This window comes from Ambystoma mexicanum, chromosome 2p (genome assembly GCF_040938575.1).
Source record: "Ambystoma mexicanum isolate Mex_15411 chromosome 2p, UKY_AmexF1_1, whole genome shotgun sequence".
In the NCBI taxonomy this organism is placed as follows: Eukaryota; Metazoa; Chordata; class Amphibia; order Caudata; family Ambystomatidae; genus Ambystoma; species Ambystoma mexicanum.
In genome coordinates, this window is record NC_090923.1 from 574,628,130 (window position 1) to 574,651,465 (window position 23,336).

A 23,336-nucleotide genomic window follows, 5' to 3' on the forward strand; every position below is an offset into this window, starting at 1 on the left:
ATTGAAAGCTTGGACTTTTCCGGAAGAACTACAGGAGTTAATCCAAGCCATGTATACAGGTACGACGATTTGCTATGCTCCTTAAACAACTGGGATATCCTCCCCCACATTTCGACTTTTAGAGGATTGAAGCATGGCTTCCCCTTGGCTTCAGCGCTTTTTAATTTATTTTTAGTAGATCTGAACCTGCATGTTGAAGTGGCTGGAGCGTTCCCTCTGAAAAATTGGTCTTAAAGAGGTTCACTGGCTTTTATATGCCAATGACTTGCCGTTGATAGATCGAACCCCTGTTGTTTTGCAGAGGCAGCTAGATGCACTTTCAATTTATGCCTCAATCAATAGTTCAACTATCAATATTGCCAAGTCAAACGTGATAAAAATGCAACCCTCTAAGAAGGGAAACTTGAAAGGCTCGAGCTGGACACTAAGTAGCAAGTCACTTCTAATAGTGCAAGATTATCGATATTTGGGGATCTGTTATGATAATAAGCAAGGTGAATTCCATCGCATGGAGAAGCTGGCTCTGCAAATTACGACTCTAGTTTCACAACCTTCTATTATTTAAAAAAAATGTTCCTTTATTCTAGGTTTTGGTAAAATACAGTAATCAACTTTGTGAGGCAGTTTGGTCAGCAGAAATCCACATTCTCTACACCCTGCCCCACCCCCCTCCACAATAACATCCCCCAACTATCGCCAACCCTCGCCCCTTATACCACCCCCCACTTTTTACTGATGATTTCTCCTTTATTAAACCACATCTTTAAAACTTTAGATGACCAAAACTTCATAAACATTGACCTTTGGCACATGGCCACCGCTCAGTTGTGTATACATGTCTGATTCCATCAACATTCCAGGCACTGCCCCAGTTCATCTCCACCAAGAATTCGGAGATCCTCCTCTCTCATTCATTTGTATTTCCCGCTGATAGGCAGGCTCAGGGATTCAAATATTTATCAATACATTCTCCTCATTCTATTTCAAGAGGGCCTGCCTGTTCATGGAGCCCTGCTGTTATTGTTTCCATGATACATATGTTAATAGCAACATTAATCTATTCCCTTTTACCTGGGGTGGTGTATGCTTTTCCATTTCATGGCTAGACAAGTTCTTGCAGCTAAAAGTAGAGACAAGGCCATGTTCAGCAGTCTGACATAGTCTCAGGAGGACAGCTCAGAGGCAACAAGCTAGCCTTGTAAGCAAGACGACACGGTGTAACACAGGTTCGATCCCTGGGTCCGCACTTAGAAACCTCTGGCTATTAGCACGTTATAAAAACAATTACAATTACAAATTACAATTTTCCATCCTCCACCTCCAAACCAAACAAGACCATCATGGGCGATTTAACACAGGCTATCCCGTCCAGATCTTTAATCCACCCCAGGACTTCATCCCAAAAGAATTGCACCCTTGAACACCCCCACCACATTTGCCAATAGTCGCCCCTTGCTCCACATTCCCGCCAACAAGAAGGGCTGGCATGTTGACGGATAATATTGCCACCTGTGAAGGCGCTTAATGGCATGCAGATTATATTGATTGGAGATTGTGTCTGAGAAGCTCCCCTGCAGAGTCTACCCCACAGAGCGGAGTCTATACCCCGCTCCATGTCTCGTTTCCACCTTCTTCTAAGTTCCTCAGTGGACCCGCTCCCGGATTTCACAAGATCCCCATACATCACCGAGATGAGTCCCTTCATTTCAGTACCTTTTAAGGGGGGTGAAGTCTCTCTGTATCTGTTCCCTCCAACCCACTCCAGTTAACACTACCTTTAATTGAAGGTACGAGAAGACTGACACTTTACCTATGCCAAGCGCCTCCTCAAGCTCGATTATTAACAATATCGACAATTTCGGTTGGGTGATATTGTTTGTAAATATGTGCTCTGTAAAGCGCTTTGGATTAAGGCGCTATATAAATAACACATCATTATCATTATGTTGATGAACCTACCCCCCATAGTTGACCAATCCTTTCCAGTCCTGCCTCAAACCATTTCTGGAATCTTTCAGGGTTCTGGATTGCCTCCCTTACTCCCTGCACCCAGAAGTGTCCAAGGGGTGAGGGCCATGTTGTTACTCCTTTCATTTCTACACCTTGTCTCCAGATGTCCCATATGGTTCCCACAATAGGATGCTCCCGAAATTCTGCAGGAGAGCTTACTTCTCGGTACCCACAGCCATTCCCTAACTGTGGCATGGTGCAAATGTAAGTTATCCAATGTAATCCTTTGGCGATCCCTTTGGGCCCTAAGATGAGGTATAAGAACTCCAGTTGAGCAGCTTTATAGTAGTTTCACGTCTGGTAGGCCTACTCCTCCTTTTTCTTTGGGTAGGACCAATACGTCATTGTATATGCTAGCCTTTTTCCCCTGCCAAAGAAATCTCAAGAGAGCCCTTTGTCTCCCGAATAAATGAATCTGGGATCTGGATTGGGAGCATCTGGAACATATAAAGGATCCTTGGGAGGAAAACCATTTTAAGAGCATTGAGGCGACCCAACCATGATATTGTTAGCTTGCTCCATTTATCCAAGTCCCCCTTAAATTTGGCCATCGGGAGTCAGGGGGGTGAGTTTGCCTCAAATAATTCCCAAATTTCCCTTGTGACGATGATTCCCAAGTATCTTAACGTTCCCAGGCTGACCTGCACACCCAGAGGTGCAAACCTCCCTATTGCCCCAACCCTATTCCTGTCCAAGAGAAAAAAGACTGATTTAGACCTATTAATATTAAATCCCGCCAGGGAGCCATATTTCTCAATCAATTGAACCGCCACTGTTATGTAAGTCGGGGATTCCTTGGGTGTAAACGCATATCTTCTGCGTAAAGTGCAACTTTATAATTCACCCCTCCTACCAGGAATCCCTCTGCACAGGGGCCTTATCTAATCTTTTGGGTGAGAGGTTCTACTGAGAGTGCAATTAACATCGGGGAGAAGGGGCAGTCATGCCTAGTTCCCCTTCCCAACCCCAACCAACAGGAATATCCACCATTTACAGCCAAGCACACCTTGGGGGATGTGTACACTGCCATAATCCCGCAGAGAAGCCTTTCCCCTATACCTCACTTAGTGAGCACTGCTTTGAGAAACCCCCATTCCACCCTATAAAATGCCTTTTCGGCATCCACTGAAAGGAGGGAGGGGTCCCCAGTTATCCCCTGGGCTTCATGCATCAGGTGTAAGGTTTTCCTCATCGTGGCAGCCCCGTGTCAGCCCCTTGTCAGCCCCTGATGAAACCCACTTGGTCTGGGTGGACTAGTCTTGGCATGTACCCCTCTACCCTAGCCACAAGCACCTGGTGTAGATTTTGGCATCTATGTTAGGACAGGACATTGGGCGATAAGCACCACATGTCCGAGGATCCCTTCCCTCCTTGCGTATTACCGCGATAAGCACCCAAGTGAAAAACTCCGGGGCTTTCCCAGTATTTCGTTCTGTCATAAATGGCAGTAGGGCAGTGAGGAAGGATTTGTAAAACCCTACTGAGAACCCATCCTCCTTCGGGGCCTTTCCCAGTGGTAACCTTGCCACTGCCTTCTTCATTCCTTCCTCTGTTATGAGGGCCTCCAGTATATTGGTCTCCTGGTCAGACAGTTTGTGTTGGTGAATATCCACTAAGTATGTGTCAATGTCTCCCTCCTGCGGTTTAGTCTCTGATTCGTACAATGCCTCATAAATCCCCACCATCCAAGACTCATTTACTTTCTCTCTCCCTTCAATTTCTGTAACCCCTCTTTCTGCTCGCTGCCCTCTCAGCCTACCTGCAAGGAGTGCATCCTCCTTTTCCCTTTTCTCATAAAATTTCTGTTTATGAAATTGCATGTTACAAATTATTTTCCATTGCTCTAGAAGCCGCAGCTCCTCTCTTTTCCCCCTAGCCTCCATAACACAATCCTCCCGCCCCTGCAAGGACTTGTGTACCTGCTTATCCAGTTGTTTTAGCTCCTTACGCAGCCTATTTTCAATGAGTGCCCGTTCCCTTTTTTTCCTAGCCCCTTCCCTAATCAGAATCCCCCTCCAAGTCGCCTACCCTGCTTCTCAAACAATTATTTTCTCCACCTCGCCTGTGTGTTCCATATTGAAGTATTCCCCGATTTCCTTAGCATCTCCAATTGGAATACTGCGTCCCTCCATAGGGATTCATTGCATCTCCATTTGGAGTCCCTGGGGCACATCCACAACCAGCCCAAATCCACTGTCACCATATCCTGGTCGGACCAGCAGATCGCTTGAATCTCTGAACTCTATGCCTCTTCCCTCAGGTACCTTGAAATATGATGGTGAGCGTAAAGCACACCTTAATGGTACCAGAGACCAGAGGTACCCTCCCCTCCACGTCTGACAAGATCTTAGACTCCTACATCTTGAGCGCTCTACTTATTAGGATACCCACTCCCGCTTTCCGTAAAGGACCTGAACCCTGGGATCCTTTGTTCTTCTCCCTTACTAAATTTAGTCTCCTCGAGGAACAGAACATCCAGTTCCGCGCTCAGGAGTTCCCTTGCAACCAGGGATCTTTTGGTTGGTGAGTTCAACCCTTTGATGTTAAGAGGGCCAATACTCAAGCAGCCCTCCTGTGCCCCTTTCTCCGCTGCAGCCACTTCAGGAGCACCCTCCTTGCCACCTGGTAAGCCTTTGCGTGCCAATTCAAACATTGTCATAAAAGAAAAACCAAATGGAAAAAACCTGTACCAAGGTCCCAATTTCCCCCCAAACCCAGTCCCCCCTCTCGCAACCCCCATCCCCAAACTTTGCCAGTCTCTCCCCAGTTAGTATCACTAGGTTGAAACTGAAGCACCAACAGAACCCGTTCGATTGGATTCCTTCCATCCAAACCACTTACTATGGAGCCCCACTTCTCACCCTCCTAACAATCCCTTATCAACCATTATCTGCAATTCCCCACAACCCTCAACCCCGAAACCACTTATTTCCAAACGCTAAGATGTGGTTGGATATTCAGTAAACCACAGCCGAGTCGCCACATCCTGAGTCCCCTCTAATTGTGTCACCCCCTTTTCGAGTGTCCACTGCAGAATTATGCACCAGTATTCAGTCCGGTCTCGGCCACCAGGGATGTGTTAAACTTTCTAAACTTCTAGGATCCTGGCATTCGTCTTCTATTCAGACTCTTGATACACCATTAACTGTCGCCTGCCACCTTTTCTTTGGAACTCTCAGGAGTTCCGGCTTCTCCTACGAGCTCCACTGTGACTCTGCGAATATCCTCCTCGGTAGTCAGTTTGTATTTGTACCCGTCCACTTCAAAAGCGATGGAGAACAGGAACCCTGACCTGTACTGGTCCTCTTTCTCATTTAACCACTTCTTAAGGGGTGAGCACAGTCTTCTTTTGGCAAGAGTCATCGAGGACAGATCTTTAAAAATTGTTACTCTAGTTGTGCTGTACATTTCCGGGCCTTTCTTCCTTGCTTGATCCAGGATCTTGAGCTTATTTGAATAGTTGTGGAAGCGGTCGAGGACTCACTAAGGGCCCCCCCAAAGAGTCACCAGCTCTATGAATCCTCTCACTTTTCGCTTCATCAATGGTGTCGTCATCAAAAATTAGTTTTGTGACTTCATGTAGAGTTCTTCTCAAGTCCATCGCGTCTCCCCCTCTTTGTCTGGGATCCCAGGAATTCATAGGTTATTCCGCCTTTCTCGGTTTTCAAGGTCATCCGTTTTCAGGATGATCTCAGCCTCTCTCCTTTCCATTTTGGACATTCGCCTATCCATTTGTGTCTCCAGGATGTCCAGGGAGGATTGGTTATGCTCCACTTCCTCAGGTCTCTCCTCCATTATTGATGGACAATCTCATCAACCCTCCTTCCAATGTCCACCCTCATGTTTCCAATCTCCTCCATTACTGAATGGACATCTTTTTTGGTTGCTGTGGACTCGTCCACCCGGAAGACATGATGTCCTGCGAGACGGTACCTCCCACGTTCTTCCTTGGTGAATATTCAAAGCTGGCTAACTTAGATCTCCCATCCATGTGCCACCACTCACTGACATGCGTACCTGAATGCATATGGTGACTCTCCTGAAGTGGACTGGCACGACTTCCGCTTTGTGTTGATGCAACGGACAAGTCGCTTATCCGCCTCTAATGCACTGAATTAAGACCCGTCTCCAGTTTCTTGAGCAGCTGTGACTACTCAGTTACTTCTGGTGGGTGGGTACATTAATTTTGAAAGGTTGGCCCGTGGTGGTTGTAGAGCACCCCTCAGACCAAGAGCATTCTACTAGTAGCCCCTCCACTCTTTCCCAATTGATGGACTGCCTCTTCGCTTCAAGGGGGGGGTGCACCCCACTGTCAAACCAGTTCCTTTCTGCTGCGACAATATCTCCCTGGCTGACCGCTCTGGGACATCAACAACTGCTCATCATAGAAAGGCAGGGAGGTGGGCGCACTCCCCTGAGTAGGGGATCCTCACCTCCCCACCCTGTCACTGTCCGAGTGTCCCTTCTCCCTCAGGCAGCGAGGGGGACCTCCACTTTATAAAGCGTGCTCTGGTGTCTGGGCCTGTCCCACGTCTCTGGTGCTCGCTGCGGGTGCCCATGGGGTATCTCCCTGGTGCCGCAGATTTAAAGGGTCTTGGCGAAGGCCTCTACTTCTTCTTGGGTGCAGAATTTTTCGGCTTTGCCGTTTTGGGTTTGATGACCTTGGGCTTCACAACCTTGACGGGGCTCTTCTTTGCCACTTTTGCCTTCACGGCTTTGGCTTTTGTGGGGCTCTTGGCAACCTTTTTGGCTGGAGCAGCTTTGGGCTTTTTAGCGCTCTTGGCTGCTGCTGGTTTCTTCACCTTCTTGGGGTCCCTCTTGACTCCGGCAGGAGCCTTTTTGTGTTTCTTGGCAGCACCAGCACGTTTCTTTGCTGCAGGTGTCTTTCTCATCATCGCCGCTTTCTTGGCCGCCATCTCCTTACCCTGGGACTGCTTCTTGTTGAGCTTGAAGGTTCCAAAGGCCCTGGTGTCCCTGAGCTGGGCTAGGACTCCTTTGCTCACCAGGCTCTTGACAGCAAGCCTGACTCGGCTGTTCGTGTGCAGTTGGGCACTTCGTCTTCTTGAGGGCAGCCAGGGAGAGCCCCCTCCTCTCGTCCGAAGCAGCCACAACCGTGAGGATGAGGTCGGACACTCTGGGACCAGTGGGCTTTTTGGCCTTGGCAACCAAGGCTACTCTCTTCTGCTTCATGGCCAGTTGTCCCCCTCCACTCGCAGGGGAGGTACGGGCCGCACCGAGGATGCCAGAGGACGCCTGGTGTTCAACGGGGTCCGCCACGTGACTCACGAGTGCCACCGGCCTTGGTTGGTCAAAGGGGTGGGCGGCCTATGCCCTCCCTTCAAGTAAGGGGATCTGGGCTTGTCCGGAGGGGACACCCACCTTCCTGCACTGCGTCACGTTTCTCCAGACGCCTTTCCATTCTGCAATTAGGCCCTCGGGTAGGGCCTCTGGGCAAGCTGGCAGGCCGCGCTCTGTTTCCTCTCCTTGTGGAGAAATTACTTTTGTTTTTGACCTCTACCGCAGCGGGGCCGAACTCTGCCAATACAGGTCTGATTTTGACCGTTGTTTTGCCCTCACAGGCGGGGGAACTGCACAGATCCCGTTGTTTCTGGCGTTGCATACTTGGGGGGAGGAGGGGCAAAAACTGGGGGCTCTCACCACTTTTCAGATCTGCAACAGGAAAGGAGTGCGCTCAGATTCCCTTCATTGGCACGCCCCCTGGTGGCCATCCAGGCTTCTATTATTAGTGGTCCCGATTATTACCTACGGTACAGACTTCTTAATTAATCCAGAGGTAGTGAAGTGGCAATACCTTGAAGGAATCTTCTGGAACCGATTGTTACTGCTACCTAAGAGTATGCGGATTGTGATTATTCGTTATGAGTTGGGACTTCTATCTTTGCAGGGAATAATTGCATGGAAACAACTCTCTTTTTAGAAAATGCTGGATGGCCTGCGTCGATAAAATTAAAATAGCAATGGAAAATGCTGTGGATCGTGTGAGCAAAATCTGGAAAAATGAGTGCTGGCTTTTTATATAAAAAGCAGATATTTCTATGGACATTTGGTTGAACAATCTTAACAAAGCCAAGGCAAAACTCTGGATAGCAAATTGGCTTGCAACTCGGGCAGCAGGTCATAAATATTAAGCATTTAATTTAAAACCTTTCAAATAGAATCTAAAGCTTGTAATGCATTGTGTTATGTTAACAAATTAGTAACGCGCACGTTCGCCCTAAGGCATTTTACCAGGGAGAGTAAAGGCACAGTCAGGTGGACAGCTCGGGGCTAAAAAAGTAATGTCTTAGGCATCGAAAATGAAAATGATTCTCAACACCTCTGAAAGCAGGGGGGGCATACCATAGTTTACCAGCTCCATCAGAGAAGGCCCTTTCCACCCTTTCTGGTCAGACGGGAACCTAGGGACCACAGCAAGATGGGAAACAGGAGGGATATAGGGATGAAATGTGTCTTGCCTAAGTATTTAGGGATGTTCCTGAGTTTAAAGTTTGGTAATATAGTTTTAAGAATTAGGTTTAATATGATATTAAAGTTGATGTGTTGGCGATTTGATTATGTAGGTTCTGGCACCTGGCGCGAGACATCGATCCATCTGCTGGAATAGTGTATGGCCATGAAGGGGAAAATGAGTCGTTTTTTTGACAAATGTAAAGCTGCACAAGAAATGGTTTGATACTTTATTAAGTGGTCGAAACACATCACTAACGATCGCGGCTGTGAAATATGTTTCATCATTGAATTGAGTGTCATTTTTGCGGAAAATATTGTGTGATACTAATATGTTGATTTTACCGTTAACTCCAGTAGTTTCTTATATTAGTTGATCTATGTTACTTCTTATACTTGTGATAGCTGATTTTAACTAATGAAATTAGTATTTTAATATTGGAATTTATTATGTTGTAATGATGGGTAAACGTTCTGAATTGAACTATACATCTGAACAGATAGAAAACCAAATATCTATTCTTCTCCTCCCGCCGCCCTTCATTGACAGTGTTATTAACCTGTTTGGCTTCCATCACTGTCTGCACCTTTTTCTTTAATGCCCGCCAGTCAAACGCCAGAGATGCTGATGAGCGAACGTATCTTTGCTGCTATGCAAAACCTTGACAGGGAGCCCTTTGCACTCCTGATCTCACCTCTTGGAAGTATGACCTAAATAACTGCATGACGCATGATTCTTGTTTGACGAAGGCTGCTTTATTTCAGGGCAGATCCGTTGACAGTACAAACCTTTTAAGCATATTGCCTTACTCTTGTGACCTCTGTGTCCCACTATTCCATGCTTCCCACTTTACTCTCTCCCTCCTCCAATGCCACTCCCTCCCGAAGTATGCTGCCTCCTCCTCTTACCGTCCTTGTTTCTTCCATCCTAGTACTTTCTTCCATGCACTTATTTCTGTCCCTTTTTCTTTTCAGGCGTATCTTCCTGCACTAGGACCAGGTACTATTATTCCCTGTTTACCACACACTCCCAAACCGTCCTTAACTTTTAACATTTTCTTCCACTACTGTTATCTGGTTATCTCTGGCACTCGCCATAAAGTTCTCCAAGTGATATTTTCAATACCCCCTCCCCCACCTACTGCCTCACCCTTATGAACACTTGAACTATGCTTGTCAACTTCATCAAGTAGATTTCATTGGCCTGGTAGAGCAGGTGTACCCCTGTTGTGACCTCAGCACGACACCACAAGGTGCAAGGTCACATGTAAGTGACCAAGTCAATAACGGGGTCGAGCGGATTCCTGCTCGACAGTTGCCATATTAGTAATCCCTGGTGTCTGTGTGCCGTATTGCAGCCCAGCGTGTCCGGCTGCGTCATGGCGGGTCGGGCTGCCCTGCATCGCTACGGTGCAGGACACATCTGGCAACGAGGGGGTCCATGGACCTCACCCGCGTACTGTGCCGGAGGGCAGTGAGGAAAAAAAAGAATAAGAAGGAAACGGGAAGCGGTACGGGCTGTTCCCACTGCAGCCTGGGAGCAGCAACCAGGGCGCAATGCCTGTCCCCTGGGAGGGCCCGGCAGTATCAGCCTCCCTGGCTTCTTTGTTGAGCCCCGCAGGTATGGGGAATGCCGGTGCGTGACTCGCACCACACCTGGTGACCCCTACAGCGAGGCCCGCCACAGTGCTGAAGCTCAATCTCCTGCCGGTGGGTGTGAGTGGGATAGCCTCCACCGCCTGCGGGAGTGGAAGAGACGCGATTGCCGCTGCCCAAAGGCGAGCAGAGCGCCTGCCTTGCGGAGTGGGCAGCGCGGCATCTGCCTAGCCGCAGAGAAAAAAACAAGCAAGCAGCAGGTTTCATATTTTCCTGCCTGGGGGAGAGAAGGCGGCGTGCGAGGGCTGCTGCCCACAAAAGCAAAGACCATCTCCCACCTGTGGGGGCGATGGCATCAAAAAAATAAACTCCTTTGTCGAGCCTCATGCTGGGGGAGCAGAGGGTGGCCCACCGCCGTGGGACCGCAATAAGCTACGGATGCTCCTGCCTGGGGGAAACAGTGCAGCTCGGCAGCGCCAGGCGCTGCAGGTGAAGAACAAAAAGAGGAGGGGAGGCGGGAGGAAGCGATGCGCGGAGGAAGCGATGCGCACGCCGCCAACATGGGAAACACCCATAAGTCTCCACCAGGGGGAAACAGGAAGCGGCTTTGTCGCCATCAAAAGAGAGCACAAGTAAGTCTCCTGTCTGGGGGAGGACAGTGGCCTGTGCTGTAACAGTTCTGGGGAAAACTCCCGTCTGAGGGGAGACGTGCAGGGAAGAAGCTGCTCATACAGGGGGGGAACACATGGACATTAGGTACTCCTGCCTGGGAGAGAGCAAGCGGCCCACGCCGCAACAATGACTTTTGGAATCCTGTCTGGGTGGGAACAAGTGACACATAGCGCTACAATGACTGTTGGTACTCCTACCTGAGGGAGCACTGGTGACCCATGCTGCGACAGCGCTATAGGCCCCTACCTGGGGCAAAGACCAGAGGAGCACCCTGGCCTACTGGATAATTGAGACAGGTGCTCCCGTCAGGGGGAGAGGTGATCCGCCTCAAATAAGGCACTGCCGTCGGGGGGAGTGATGCACTGCCAAAAGCAGCTCCTGCCTGATAGAGAGGCCTGGTAGGAGAACAGTGGCTCAGCAAGACCCGGCGCGGCAGTGGCTTTCGCAGGGAGCCACCACTGTGACCCTGCCTATCCTTGCGGCCAATGGGCCAGGAGCAGGTCATGCGTCCCCAACACACAACGAGTGAAGAGAGGCATGGCAAGAACCGTCGCCACAGTAGCTGTACCCCGCAGCCCACGACGAGGGAACCCTCCGGCCTGAAAGGGAGCCCACAGATGGCACAACATTGACCGCTGGCCATCCTGCACCCAATCACCACCAAGCGGCTAGGCAAAAGGCAAGCCAGGAACAACTACTGACTGGCCATGGCGCGGCCGTTGTTGCCGCCGTACCAGCAGAAGTTCAAGGCAACAAGCAGAGGGGAGAGCCAAGCACTGCACAGCCTCAGTCGCTGGAAACGCTGACTCAAGCAGAGGGAAGGGAACCTCAACAGGAAGGGACTGCTGCCAAGGCAGTACCAAGGAAGAACCTGGGCATGGCTCTTCTCGCTGCCGTTCAGCCGTTCCGAACAAGGTGACTGACTCCAGGAGAGTGTCCTCCCGTTGCCCCTATCCACATGCGGGAGAGAGGGGCCCACAAGACTTTCCCGACTAATGGAGCGCATTCCAACTGGGTGTAGCAGACACAGAGGGACTGCCCTGTGGCCATCTGCCGACGTGGCCCTGGTATACCCAGTGCAGATTGTCCGGCCTGTGGTTTGATCCCCACTCTGTTAGTGGACTAATAAAGTTTGGAGTAACAAAGCCCCAAAGGCGCGTTACACCCCAATGTAAATATGTGCCTTAGTGTATACCAGAACAAAGACGTATGATGGTAATGCATTAACACCGCAGAAGTGATAGGTGTGTAAAGTAGGCCCTGTAGAACAGCTTGGAATTAATGTTGGCCAGAACTGCACGAGGTAAAGGGAGTTAACATCACCCTTCACAAGATGATGAACTGAACCGCCCAACCCCTGGTAATGCACCCTTGTAGATAGTGTGTACAGCAGCATGCAAGAATGCATATATCTGTGTTCCAAAATGACCCACGAGGTCAGTGTGAGCTTTAGCAGTTGTTATAACACATGCCATACTAAATGTTCTTCATTTGTTTGTCTTTACCCTTAGCATGGGACGTTGTGACCTCTGAATGACACCACGAGGTGCGTGCTGAGTCTCGTGTGCAAGGTCACATGTAAGTGACCAAGTCAATAAAGGGGCCGTGCGGTTTCCATCTCGGGAGTTGCCATACCTGTAATCCCTGGTCTATGTGTGGCTTATTGCGGCGCGGCCGGCTGCATTGTGGCCCAGTTGGGCCACCCTACATCGCAGGACACCCTCACTACGGAGGGGCTGGCACCCCAGACCGCATAGCGCTCCCTCCTGGTGGAAATATGCAGGCCGATCTAACATAAGGACCTTGTACCTTAACACCCTTACCCCTTCTCTTTAATACTGACAAGTTCATCTCCTTTCTTTCTGACTCTGTCAATAGCTGCTGGCCTTTTTGCTCCTCTGTACACTCTGTGGCAGTACTTGGGGTTCACCACAATTCCGTGTCTAACCATAAATGCCGGATAATCCCCAATTCCATTTTCTTCCATTTAATCACCTACAGACCCGTTGCCTGCATCAGGTCACTCCTGCCCAAGTTCAAACTTCCCCAACGCTCTAACCAGGCAAATCCATTCCACCCTTGTTACACCACAGAACCCTTGCCTCTCTGATAGCTCCTGCTTCTCCTTACCTCTTTGCATTGCTCCACGCCCCCCATCTCAAGACCTAAACGTTGTTCATTCTAACGCACCCTGCCAGCCCGATCCAACTCTTTCAGTAAGACAAAGGAACTCAGTCTGTGCACATCGTTTATTGCTGCTTTCTGCCTAACCCGTCCCTCTACCGTCATATTTCCCATTTCCCCCGCCATGTGCTTATAGCCCCAAAAACACTTCCCGTAAAAAAAATGCACATTTTGCTGAAAGCGTGACTGCGATGGCATTCCCGCTCAATAAGTGTCAAAATGTCACCCTGCATCCTCCATTCGAAATCCCCACACTTCTTGTCCCATAACCACCTTTGCCCATGTCCCACTTTCCTGGCATTTCCCTCATGCTGTTCTGCAGGCCATGATTGTGTATTCTACTCAAGATCCTTAAATTAATTCTAGCACCTTTACACCCTATTGCAGCCCCCCAACAATAAGCGTCAAAACATGAGGTCTTCCCAAATGCACACAGTCACACTGATCCTGTGATGTGGCCCTTTTTCTCTCTGTATTTACCAATGCCAACTGCCTACAAAACAATTTTCCTGGTACCACCAACCTGCATGCAAAGTTAAGGAATCCCAAGAGCTGCCGAACCTTCCTCATGTCACACTTCCTTCAACTTAACAATTCTTCGATCATACCTCCTTCATTGCTCCAACTGTCCTTTAGTAGCTGTGATTTCATTGCCAGAGAAGCTGGCTTGATCCCCAGGAAAGACTACACTGCTGGCAGACCGTCCATCTCCTCAAGGTCGAGGTACACCCAAGCAAATTGCCTACCTCTAAAAAGCCTTCAGCTACCAAGCACAGACCCCCACCACCCCATCATGCTTCTGCCGACCATCAGGATAGCCAAGTAATGGATCATTTGTTTCCAAACCGCCCATTTTGTAATTGCCCACTGCAGAAACATGCTAAAATATTTGAAAAGAGCACATGCCACAGAGCGGCCCATTGAAATGCCTTGTCTGCGTAGTAATAGCCCTCAATCTGTATGCTTTATAGCAGAATCTGATCAGTGGCACCATTAAAAGATAGCTGACATGATGTTGTGCTTGGCCATTCCTGCCCCTCGTCTGTAGGTATGTACCAGTATGATTCCTTCGTCCATGCGAGAGCATGTCCATTGTACACACCTTTAGATCAATCTATACATTGTCCAACTCGCCTCATTGCCACGATAGATGAGGAATCATCCTAAACTCATCCCTTCTCTTCGACTATCCCCACCGGTGACACCCTCATTTCTGGGCTGGGAATCTCTGCGAAGAGGCCTGCCATCCACTACGTATTACTCAATTTCTACCCTACCATCTCAATGTGTTCTTGCAGTGACCATAAAGTTCTCCGTCCACCTCTACTCTTGGGCCACCATCGGGAACCTGAGAACCATTTGCAAAGCCATCTACCAATAATTCAGCTGGTTAGCGGTCAAACCTCATCAATTTCTCCATGTTAACCGAATGTGAGACCTTCCCCAACAAACCCCTTCTGGTGGCACTTCTCATATCCCTATTTTTATTTCCCTGTCCACAGCATAGGACCACAGGGTGTCGACTTATGCATTTTATGCACGCCTGTTTATAACAAGATAAGACTTGTTCATAACCCCCTGGTATATGCCTAGCATGCCCATTCGTCCCCCGACTCCCCAACATCCTTGCCCCCACCCCTCTCCGGGTGGGTCATTCTTCAAACGACGTGTGCAAGATCGGCATGCCATTCACTGTATGCATGACTCACCCTTTAGCATCTGTAGCCAGCAGAGTGAAATCTAAAACAGTTTGCATATTATTTATTAACATTAGTTATCTATTTCTAACACGCCAAAGCCTGTGGGCATCAGGGCGCGGAGAACAGCTCTCAAAGCAAACCACAAAACAGCTATGCAGGGAAGCCCAGGAGGCGTGAATTTATTAAAAAAAGAATGGTTTTCATGGCTTTTTTTGAAAGTGAATAGATTGCTTTCATATCGTAAATCTATCAGTAGCTTGCTCCATGCTAAAGTTGCTTTGACGGGGTAAGAACTTCCTTTCCCCTTCACACGGCGAGCAGTCGCATGGTTTCTTTAGATCTGCTGTTTCTAACTGAAGTGAGGCATTTGTGGGTTAGAACATTAATCTTAAACTTAATTCTTGCTTCCACAAGGAGCCAGTGAAGGTCTCTCCTGTGCTGCGATGTATGTTCCGACTTCGATACACTTTTTACTATTGTCACAGCATCATTTTGCAAGGTTTGTAATCTTTTAATTCACCCTTTACTTGCTCCTCAAAGGAGTGTGTTACAGAAGTCTAGTCTCAATAAAACTAGAGCCCTAATTAGCGTGGCACAATTGGCTGTAGAAACAAAGGGTTTTATCAAGCATATAAGCCTGAGGTAATAGTGTATGTTCTTTGTCACATCTGTAACTTGAGTGTCTGATTTGAGTGATGCCTCAATGGTCACCCCCAATCTATCAACTTTGATGACTGTGTGGATTACATGTTTATCAATATTCAATTTTTCGTAGGCAACTCCTAGTTTGTCGCTTGTGGCTCCAATAGTTTGTCAACTAGATTTTCAGTTAGTTTTGATGTTACTGTCTGGTGTGAGTATTGGCTGCAGCTTGAGCTGTGTAGGTATAGATTAACACAGTCTTCCTAACCCCCTAGCTGTTGCAGGAGGCTTGCCGATTTTGGAGTCCATTTAGGGATTCAAGTGGTTCAGAAAGCTGCTTTTGGAATCTTGTGGAATGAGTAGAGCCATCATTTGATAACCACTAACCAGGGCGCGCTGCACAGGTGTCCCTGTTACCGCTCCAGATAAGATTTTGAGGTAGAAGTATTTTACGCCCTACTTTTTGGAAGTTGAGAGTAAAAGGATTTTTTAGGGAGTGAACAAATGGGTACCATTGTCAACTCGGGTATTTATAGGCAGGTACAAATGTATGTTCGTTTTAAAAACACGGCTATTATTTATGTAACATATTGTTTCTTTGAGTCAAGTAATTACCATAAATGAAGCTATCTTTTCATCTTTGCTTCCCTTCAGATCAGTTATTCCAATAGTTGAGCACCTCTGTGTATAATGTGCGGCTGACTCCTGTGGTCTGAACACGTAAATGGCAACAAGGGGCAGACACGTGCCTATCAGCTGCTGCCTACTTTTATTTGTTGGGAGTGTTTGTCTGATTTCAGCCAGTAAAGCAGACTGCAACACCTGCAATCCCGGCCCAGCACCATTGCGTTGGAGCCCACTAAGGACATTGAAACAAACCATTCTTTGCACTGTACTGACTGTGGCACAAAAGTATGTTCCATGGGGCATAGCATATTGGAGGGGTAAGGGCCGTAAGGTCAGTACAGGCTGAAGCATGCATAGAGGAAGCACTGTCCCATGCAGGGTCTGAACAGCTTGCAAGCTAAAGCAGCCTCATTTCAAGCCTGCATGCATGCAGGCATGTTTTTCTGAAAATCTGTAAACTCTGTACTGTTGGATTAAACATGGCACACACACACGCACACACGCACACACACGCACGCACAAACTGGGCTTGTGCCAAATGCTTGCCTCTGACTCGCTTCTTAGTTGCAGGATAAGGAGGAGCCATTCCAAATATAAGAGGGGCTGAAGTCTGTAGGCTTTTAAGTTTCCCTGATTGGACAGGAGGCGGTGGGTTGGGAGGGAGGGAAGGTTTGGGGTGTCGGGTTGGGCGGGGGCAGGTGTGGGGTGGGGGCAGGTGTGACCAGATACTGCTTCACACTGATCTAGGGCTTTGCTCTGTGCATGCTGAGATGGTTGAGACTCCCCATAAAAGGCCAGGGGAAGTTGCATGAATTTTAATTCGTCCGCGATCGGGCACTCGGGTCTCTGCAGTGCACAGTCCTATGTCCATCTTGAAATATAAGTAGAGGTGTTTTTGTATATGGAAAAGAAGCCACGAGATGTTGTATGTTGTCTGCTGCTGCACTATAAGTTCTGGAATAAGCCAGTGTCTGTCTACTTTGTAATACACGTTCTTATTCCACTGCACTTAAAGCATATATTTTAGGTTCTTTACATTTTGTCCCCGGGCTACGCAGGTCTTCACTCTAGAAACATTGTAATGGATTTCATTTGGGACCTTTTGCTGATTCCTTAAGTTGCATACTCGCACATAGCGACACTTGTTTTACGGCTGTCTGGTAAAAATCTTCCTAATTGACAATGCTTTTCTGCTTCCCTTGGTTTGAGAGGGTGTATGTCATCTTGTTGCAACCACATGCAGGACTCTAATGGGTAGCTCAGTAAGGCATCGTCTGGCACAAATCTATAAATGAGTGTGCCAGAATAATACCATTTTTTTCGTTTTATCTTTCTAGATTGGCTCCTCTGGGTCTGATTTTTAAATATGATTAAAAAGAAATATGCATATCCTACTCATCACTAAAGATAAAGTTACTCACCATAGACCAGAACAACTTCTGTTCTCCTAGTCCATGGTCCCCTTTCCTCCATACGTGTGGGTGTCAGTCCTTGGGGGCGGGACCAGAGCACTTTTTGCACACTGTTTCGCAGAAGGCACAGCAGCGTGCGCACGCATTTCCTACATCTTCCAGAATACTCAAACCAGGAGAAAGAAGCTCAGTGGAAAAGGATTAAGATACTTCCCAACACCACTATTCCCCAGAGCAGTTTTTTGCTTCATTGTTCTCTGTTCCTTCCACTCCTGTCAGCACTGGTCAGTTTTTATTCCTGGCGTAACGGGATTCACAGCCTGCGCTTCCTGCGGCAGTATTATAGGGCGGTGGATTACCACACATTCTGTTTGGAGAGCTTAGGCCACGACCACAGGTAGGTGGCCTGTACTTTCTCTCATGCATTTTCATAGCCTGCAGCTATGGAATATAAGGTCCGGTGTATTCGTTGCATTAGTAGTGTTAAGTGCAATGGTTGTCAAGGTTATGTCAAGAGGGTAGAGCGGCAGTGGGGGGAAGAAACAGTTGTAAGTCGTTAGTGCGAAGCCATTTGAGGGCATTATGTCTAAATTTGGCGTAGGGTGTGGGTCGTCTGAGGTCAAGTGGGAGTGTATTCCATGATTGCGCAGCTTTAACTGGGAAACTAGTTCCTCCGGCCGTGGTCAGTTTAAATCTGGGGATTTCAAGCATAGAAGTATTGGCAGATCTCGTGGGTCGGGTAGTGGTTCTACTGGAGATTTTGTCCGACAAGTAAGGAGGTGCTAGATTGTTTAGGCATTTGGAAGTGAGAGAGACTATTTTGAGGAAGATTATATCCTTTATTTTTAGCCAGTGAGTCTCTTTCCTAAATTTAGTGATGTGCTCTCTATAGGGGATGTTCAGCGCTGCTCTTAAGGCATTGTTTTGCAATCTTTGAAGTTTGTCGGTGACATACTTGTTGGCTTCTGAGTACAGGTCGTTGCAATAGTCTAGTCTGGACATAATAAGAGCATTAGCCAATGTGACACAGCTGGCACTGGAGAGGAATGGTCCTGAGGCTCGGATTAATTTGCAAGTGTAGGCTGTTGTGGAGGCAAGGGAGTTGACTTGCTTCTTAAGGGTGAGGGAGGAGTCCAGATAGAATCCTAGAGTTTTTACCACAGGCATAACCTTGATGATATTGTTATCAATGTCAAAGGATGCGTAGTTTGGGGTTAGTTTTTTTCGGTTGGAGTCAGAGCCGAGGAGCAGTATCTCCGTTTTATCATCATTCAGGCAGAGGCCATGGGTCGCCATCCATGCCTGAATGAGGATGTAAATCTTATTCACCAAGGCTGAGTCCGCTTCATAGTTGCCCGAAAGGGGTATGAGGATCTGGGTGTCATCTGCATAATTAGTGTAGGTGACGCCCAGTCTGTCCAACTTGTCGAACAACGGCTTGGTGAAAAAGTTATACATGGTGGGTGAGACACAGGACCCCTGTGGGACTCCGCATGATATTTGGATGGGATCAGCGCAGGTTGAAGTGGAAAACTCTCATGGTCCGGTTAACTAGAAAGGATTGGACCCAGGCTGTAGCTTCCCCTGTGAAGTTGGCAGCAAGCCTGAGGTGGCTGCATAAAACTGCATGCTCCACCAGGTCGAAGGCTGCTGACAAGTCCAGTAGGAGTAGCAAAGCTGTTGTTCCACTATCCTTTAGCTGCTTGATTTGTGTCTTAAGGTCTAGCAAGGCTGTTTCAGTGCCATGAAGGGGGCAGAAGCCTGATTGCCGAGAGCCTAGCAGGTGGTTGGCTTCCAGATAGTCCTGAATTTCTAAGTAGGCTACTCTGTCGATAACTTTCAGTAGGAAAGGCACGGTGGTGATAGGTCTGTAGTTAGTAGGGATGGATGGATCAAGGGTTTGAAGGACCAAGATTCTTTCAAGTTGGTAGGTACTGTATTTGATTTAAAGGAGGAGTTTATGAGCTTCGAGATAAAAGGTGCTAAGTCCCTAGCTGCATCCTTTATTATTTGCGCTGGGCAGCTGTCGCCCTTGCAATTGGAAGGTTTCAGGGAAAGAATGACCTTTTCTGTGTCAATGATTGAGATAGTTTTGAAGCTGAAGGGCGGAATGGTTTTGGGCTCGGTGGGCAGTGGTAGTTGTTGATCAGAGAGGGGCAATGAGTCCTTTTTTTAGCTATTTTGAGTTGGAGAGTAGTGATTTTATTCGATAGGGCATTTTGTATGTTAGTGCACCATATCTTGTCCTTGGGGACAGTGTCTACCGGTTGTATGGGGGATTCCATTTCCCGGAGGATGGAGAAGAGTTCCTTGGTGTTCGATTTGGCACAACATTTTTTTGTGTTGATGATTTCTTTCTTATAGAGTTTGGAGAGTTGGGCTAATTTATCTTTGTTGTTGTCGGTAGGGGAGTAATGCCAGATAGCTTGAAGCTTTCTTTTCTGTTTTCTTAGATCCTTGAGTTGAGGTGTGAGCCAGGCATTCAAGTGAGCTTCCTGCTTGACTTTGGCAGTTTAATTGGTGCGATAGTGTTTATTGCAGTGGTCATAGCTTTGTTGAAGGTGTCCACTAGAGTGTCTGGATCGGCGTTATTTTCCAAGCCATTGATAGCGGGAAGGAGAGGGATGAGTTTTTCTGCAGTAATATCTTTTTTAGAGTTGTGGGGCGGTGTTGGTGATGGCAATGTTACAGTTGGGATCGGATACCCAGTCGAGGGTCCTACCCTTGATGTGGGTAGGGAAGAGTACTTTTTGGGTGAGCCCGTGATCATTAAGTAGGGCTGCTATTGAATGGGCATTTTTGTTGTCTGAATCATTGAAGCCAATATTGAAATCACCCATCATTTAGTATTGTTCGCTATGAGGCTAGTTAGGTCATCTTCGAAAGTTCCTAGTGGTCCTGGGGGCCTGTATATCAAGTGGATGGTCAGCGTGCAGTTGTTGGAAAGCAGCAGTTTAGCTGTGAGTATTTCACAGGATGAGCAAGGAGGTTAGGTGGCGAGCCTAATGGGCAAGGTGGTTTTGGAAATGATGGCTAGGCCACCGCCTTTGGCATTAAGTCTATCTATCTAAGAATCTGGTGGCTGTCAGGTACAGCTATCATCAGGGTGGGTCCTGCTGCCTCATGGAGCCAAGTCTCTGTTATGGCGAGTAGGTTCAGGCTGCCGTTGCTTAGGATGTCTGCAATTTCGGTGGCATGGGCTACCATAGATCTAGCATTGATGAGCGACCCGGTTAACGTCAGGGTATTCTTGGGATTGGGATTGTGAGTAAGTTGAATTGTATGTCTATTTTGACGCAAGTGCTTCTTTGTGTAAGTATGGGCAGGCACAGAGTTTAGGGTGTCTGTTTTGGTTGCATGTGCTCGCTTAGCCAGGCGGTCGTTATGTTGGGTGGAGAGGAGTCCAGTGGTATTACTTATTTTGTTTCTTTTAGGTTCATGAATGCAAGGTAATCTTGACCTGAGTCCCATGTTTCTGTCTTTAGGTGGACTTGTTCTAGAAATAGCAAAGGTCATGATTGTGAGGAGGCCAAGCGTAAGTAGGAGGGTCTGGGTATTTCTGTTTTTACTCATGTTAGGCAAGGTAGTTGTGAGTTTAAACAATAGGGGTTCACCTAGATTCGACAATCACAATACAAGCTGAAAATGCAGTATGCAGATAGCTAAATGCAATTTCAGCAGTAGGGGTTCACCTAGATTTGACAATCACAATATAAGCTAAACATGCAGTATACAGATGACTGAATGCAGTTTCAACAATAGGGGTTCACCTAGATCCAACAATCACAGTATAAGCTGAAAATGCAGTATGCAGGTGGATAAAGCAATTTCAGTAGGGATTCACCTAGATTCAAATGACACAATATAAGCTAAAAATGCAGTATATTGGTGGCTAAATGCAGTTTCAACAATATGGGTTCACCTAGATCCAACAATCACAATATGAGCTAAAAATGCAGTATGCAGATAGCTGAGTACAATTTCAACAGTGGGAGATGGGCCACTTTATAGTATACCTAGGTTCAGTTTTCATGATATAGGCTACAATGCTAAGTGTAAGCAATTATGTGTATATATAACAGTAAAGGCGAGTGTCATTACTGTAGTCTGCCTGTGTACACTTTCGCAGTGAATGCAAATAGTTATTCGATGAAAATGGTAGTGTTGACAGGGGAGTTGACTAGCAGTATTAGCATTATAATATAGCCATAGATGAGGAGCTAGTTTGTGTGGGTGCATAGATGTGATTGTGATATTGTTAATCAATAACTATTAGTATAAATCAATACATTATCACTGCATACCTCATCCTCCAGCCAGGTTGCAGTAGAAGAATAGTAAGTTGTTTGAAGTTACAGGCTCTGCCTACATAACAGTAATTGTAATAATAAAGATGTAAAATCAACAACAAAAAGATTACATCAAAAGATGGTTGATGTTGCCAAAGAATGCAAGCCACTTTGTGTCAAAAGCTAATATTATGCATAAGAATAATCAATGTTTTAAGTTGAACTTGAACAAATACATATTTTGTATAGTCTCATCTGAAGGAATATTCTAAAAAGATTTACTTGAAAGCTGAGTGAGGTTGCTGTTGACTCCGGAATAGTGGTCCATGTAGTATCACAGTCCTTTAATTGATTTATATATTCATACCATTGTTGAATAGAAAATGGACACTAGTATTATAATTTAGACCACATCAAAACGGATAAAATAAAGTTTGCATGCAAGTTGCTTGGCCTCACCATTAGGATGTCTGTGGTTTCCTCCATGTTAACGGTCTGTACTTCCATCATTGCGGTCTATGTAACGACATAAAACAGACCTATTTTTAAAGGATGTAATGTGAGTGTGTTTTTAGAAAGGCTCGGATTGCACTGAACTATTTGAGTATCCATCCATAAAGTAGGGCTACACAAAGTAATCTGTGGATAAACCACAGTACATTGTGTCATGAAGGAAACTTGTGCAATAAAATATAAATGGAAATATTCCCCAAAAACTGAAAAACTTTCACTGTAAGCTGTTCAGACTATTTCAATAGACTGAGTGGTCAATTATAAAACATATTATACAGACAAATTTAAAAAATGGTAAAAAACATTTAAAAATTCAAGGTCTGCTACTCACTTCGGTCAGCGTGTGCTGAAATTCAGTTGGAACTGCATTGGGAAGTAATTTGTGAAGGAGTCTGGGGCAACGCTTTTTATTGTACTGTTATTCATGCATATCGTCTGAGAAGTGCATGCTGCAGATCCAGAATAAATTGCCCCTCACGTCATCCAAGACATCCTTGGCTCTGCTTTCAATTTCAGACACTGGAAATCCGCAGCTCAAGCGCCATTTTCCTATTAAATTTAAGTCCTTTCAAAATATATTCAGGACTGTACTCTGACTTTTAGTTTTTAGCATGGCTCTTATTAGTGCAACCCAAAATGATACAAGAAGGCATTGTTGGATTGTCCGTATGATTTGTTACAGAAATATAAATAATATTACTATTAAAAAAGTAACACTGTGAGTAAATCAAACATCACATTCCTTTTATGATAAAAGAAAATGTATGTTATAATAAATGGCACCTAAAGCAAAAGTAGGACAGTTGATAATGGTGTAGATTGAATAAAACAAAATGAGAATAGGGTATATATTGATTTTGAAGCAATAGAAAGGGGCCTAGCAGAGAACATTGACACTACAGAAAACAATAGTAAAAGTGAACTAACCTATTCTTAAAAGAACAGATGAGCCGACTCAGCAAGCAAGGTAAAAAGTGGAGTTGGCGATATCCACTGTCGATTTCACAGATGTTTTCTTGTTAACTCCCACAGTCTTTATAAAGAATTACAGAAGTAGCTGTGTATATCAATGTCTGACGCATTCGTTCATACCGGCAGGCCTCTATGACAATGTTAGACCTCCTCAATCCTGGCAGTACAGCCCCCTTGCGAGCACACGTGCACAGGTGCAAACTGATTGATAGCGGAGGGGGATGGATCTGGATGAGGCGAGCGCAATAGGG

At 46.7% G+C, this 23,336-nt stretch overlaps 1 protein-coding gene across 5 annotated transcripts in view; it reads left to right on the forward strand.

Annotated features, from left to right (window-relative positions):
* MAPKAPK3 (MAPK activated protein kinase 3) overlaps positions 1–23,336 on the forward strand; it is a 514,657-nt gene that overhangs the window by 325,899 nt on the left and 165,422 nt on the right. The window contains exon 1 of one of the 5 annotated variants that reach the window (XM_069644068.1): positions 10,580–10,706. The exons of the other annotated variants lie outside the window; for them this stretch is intronic. Within the exon in view, the coding sequence (XP_069500169.1) occupies positions 10,602–10,706 (105 nt within the window). The 5' untranslated portion in view covers positions 10,580–10,601. Of the gene's footprint in view, positions 1–10,579; positions 10,707–23,336 lie in introns of those variants that run through there. 5 annotated transcript variants of the gene reach the window in all.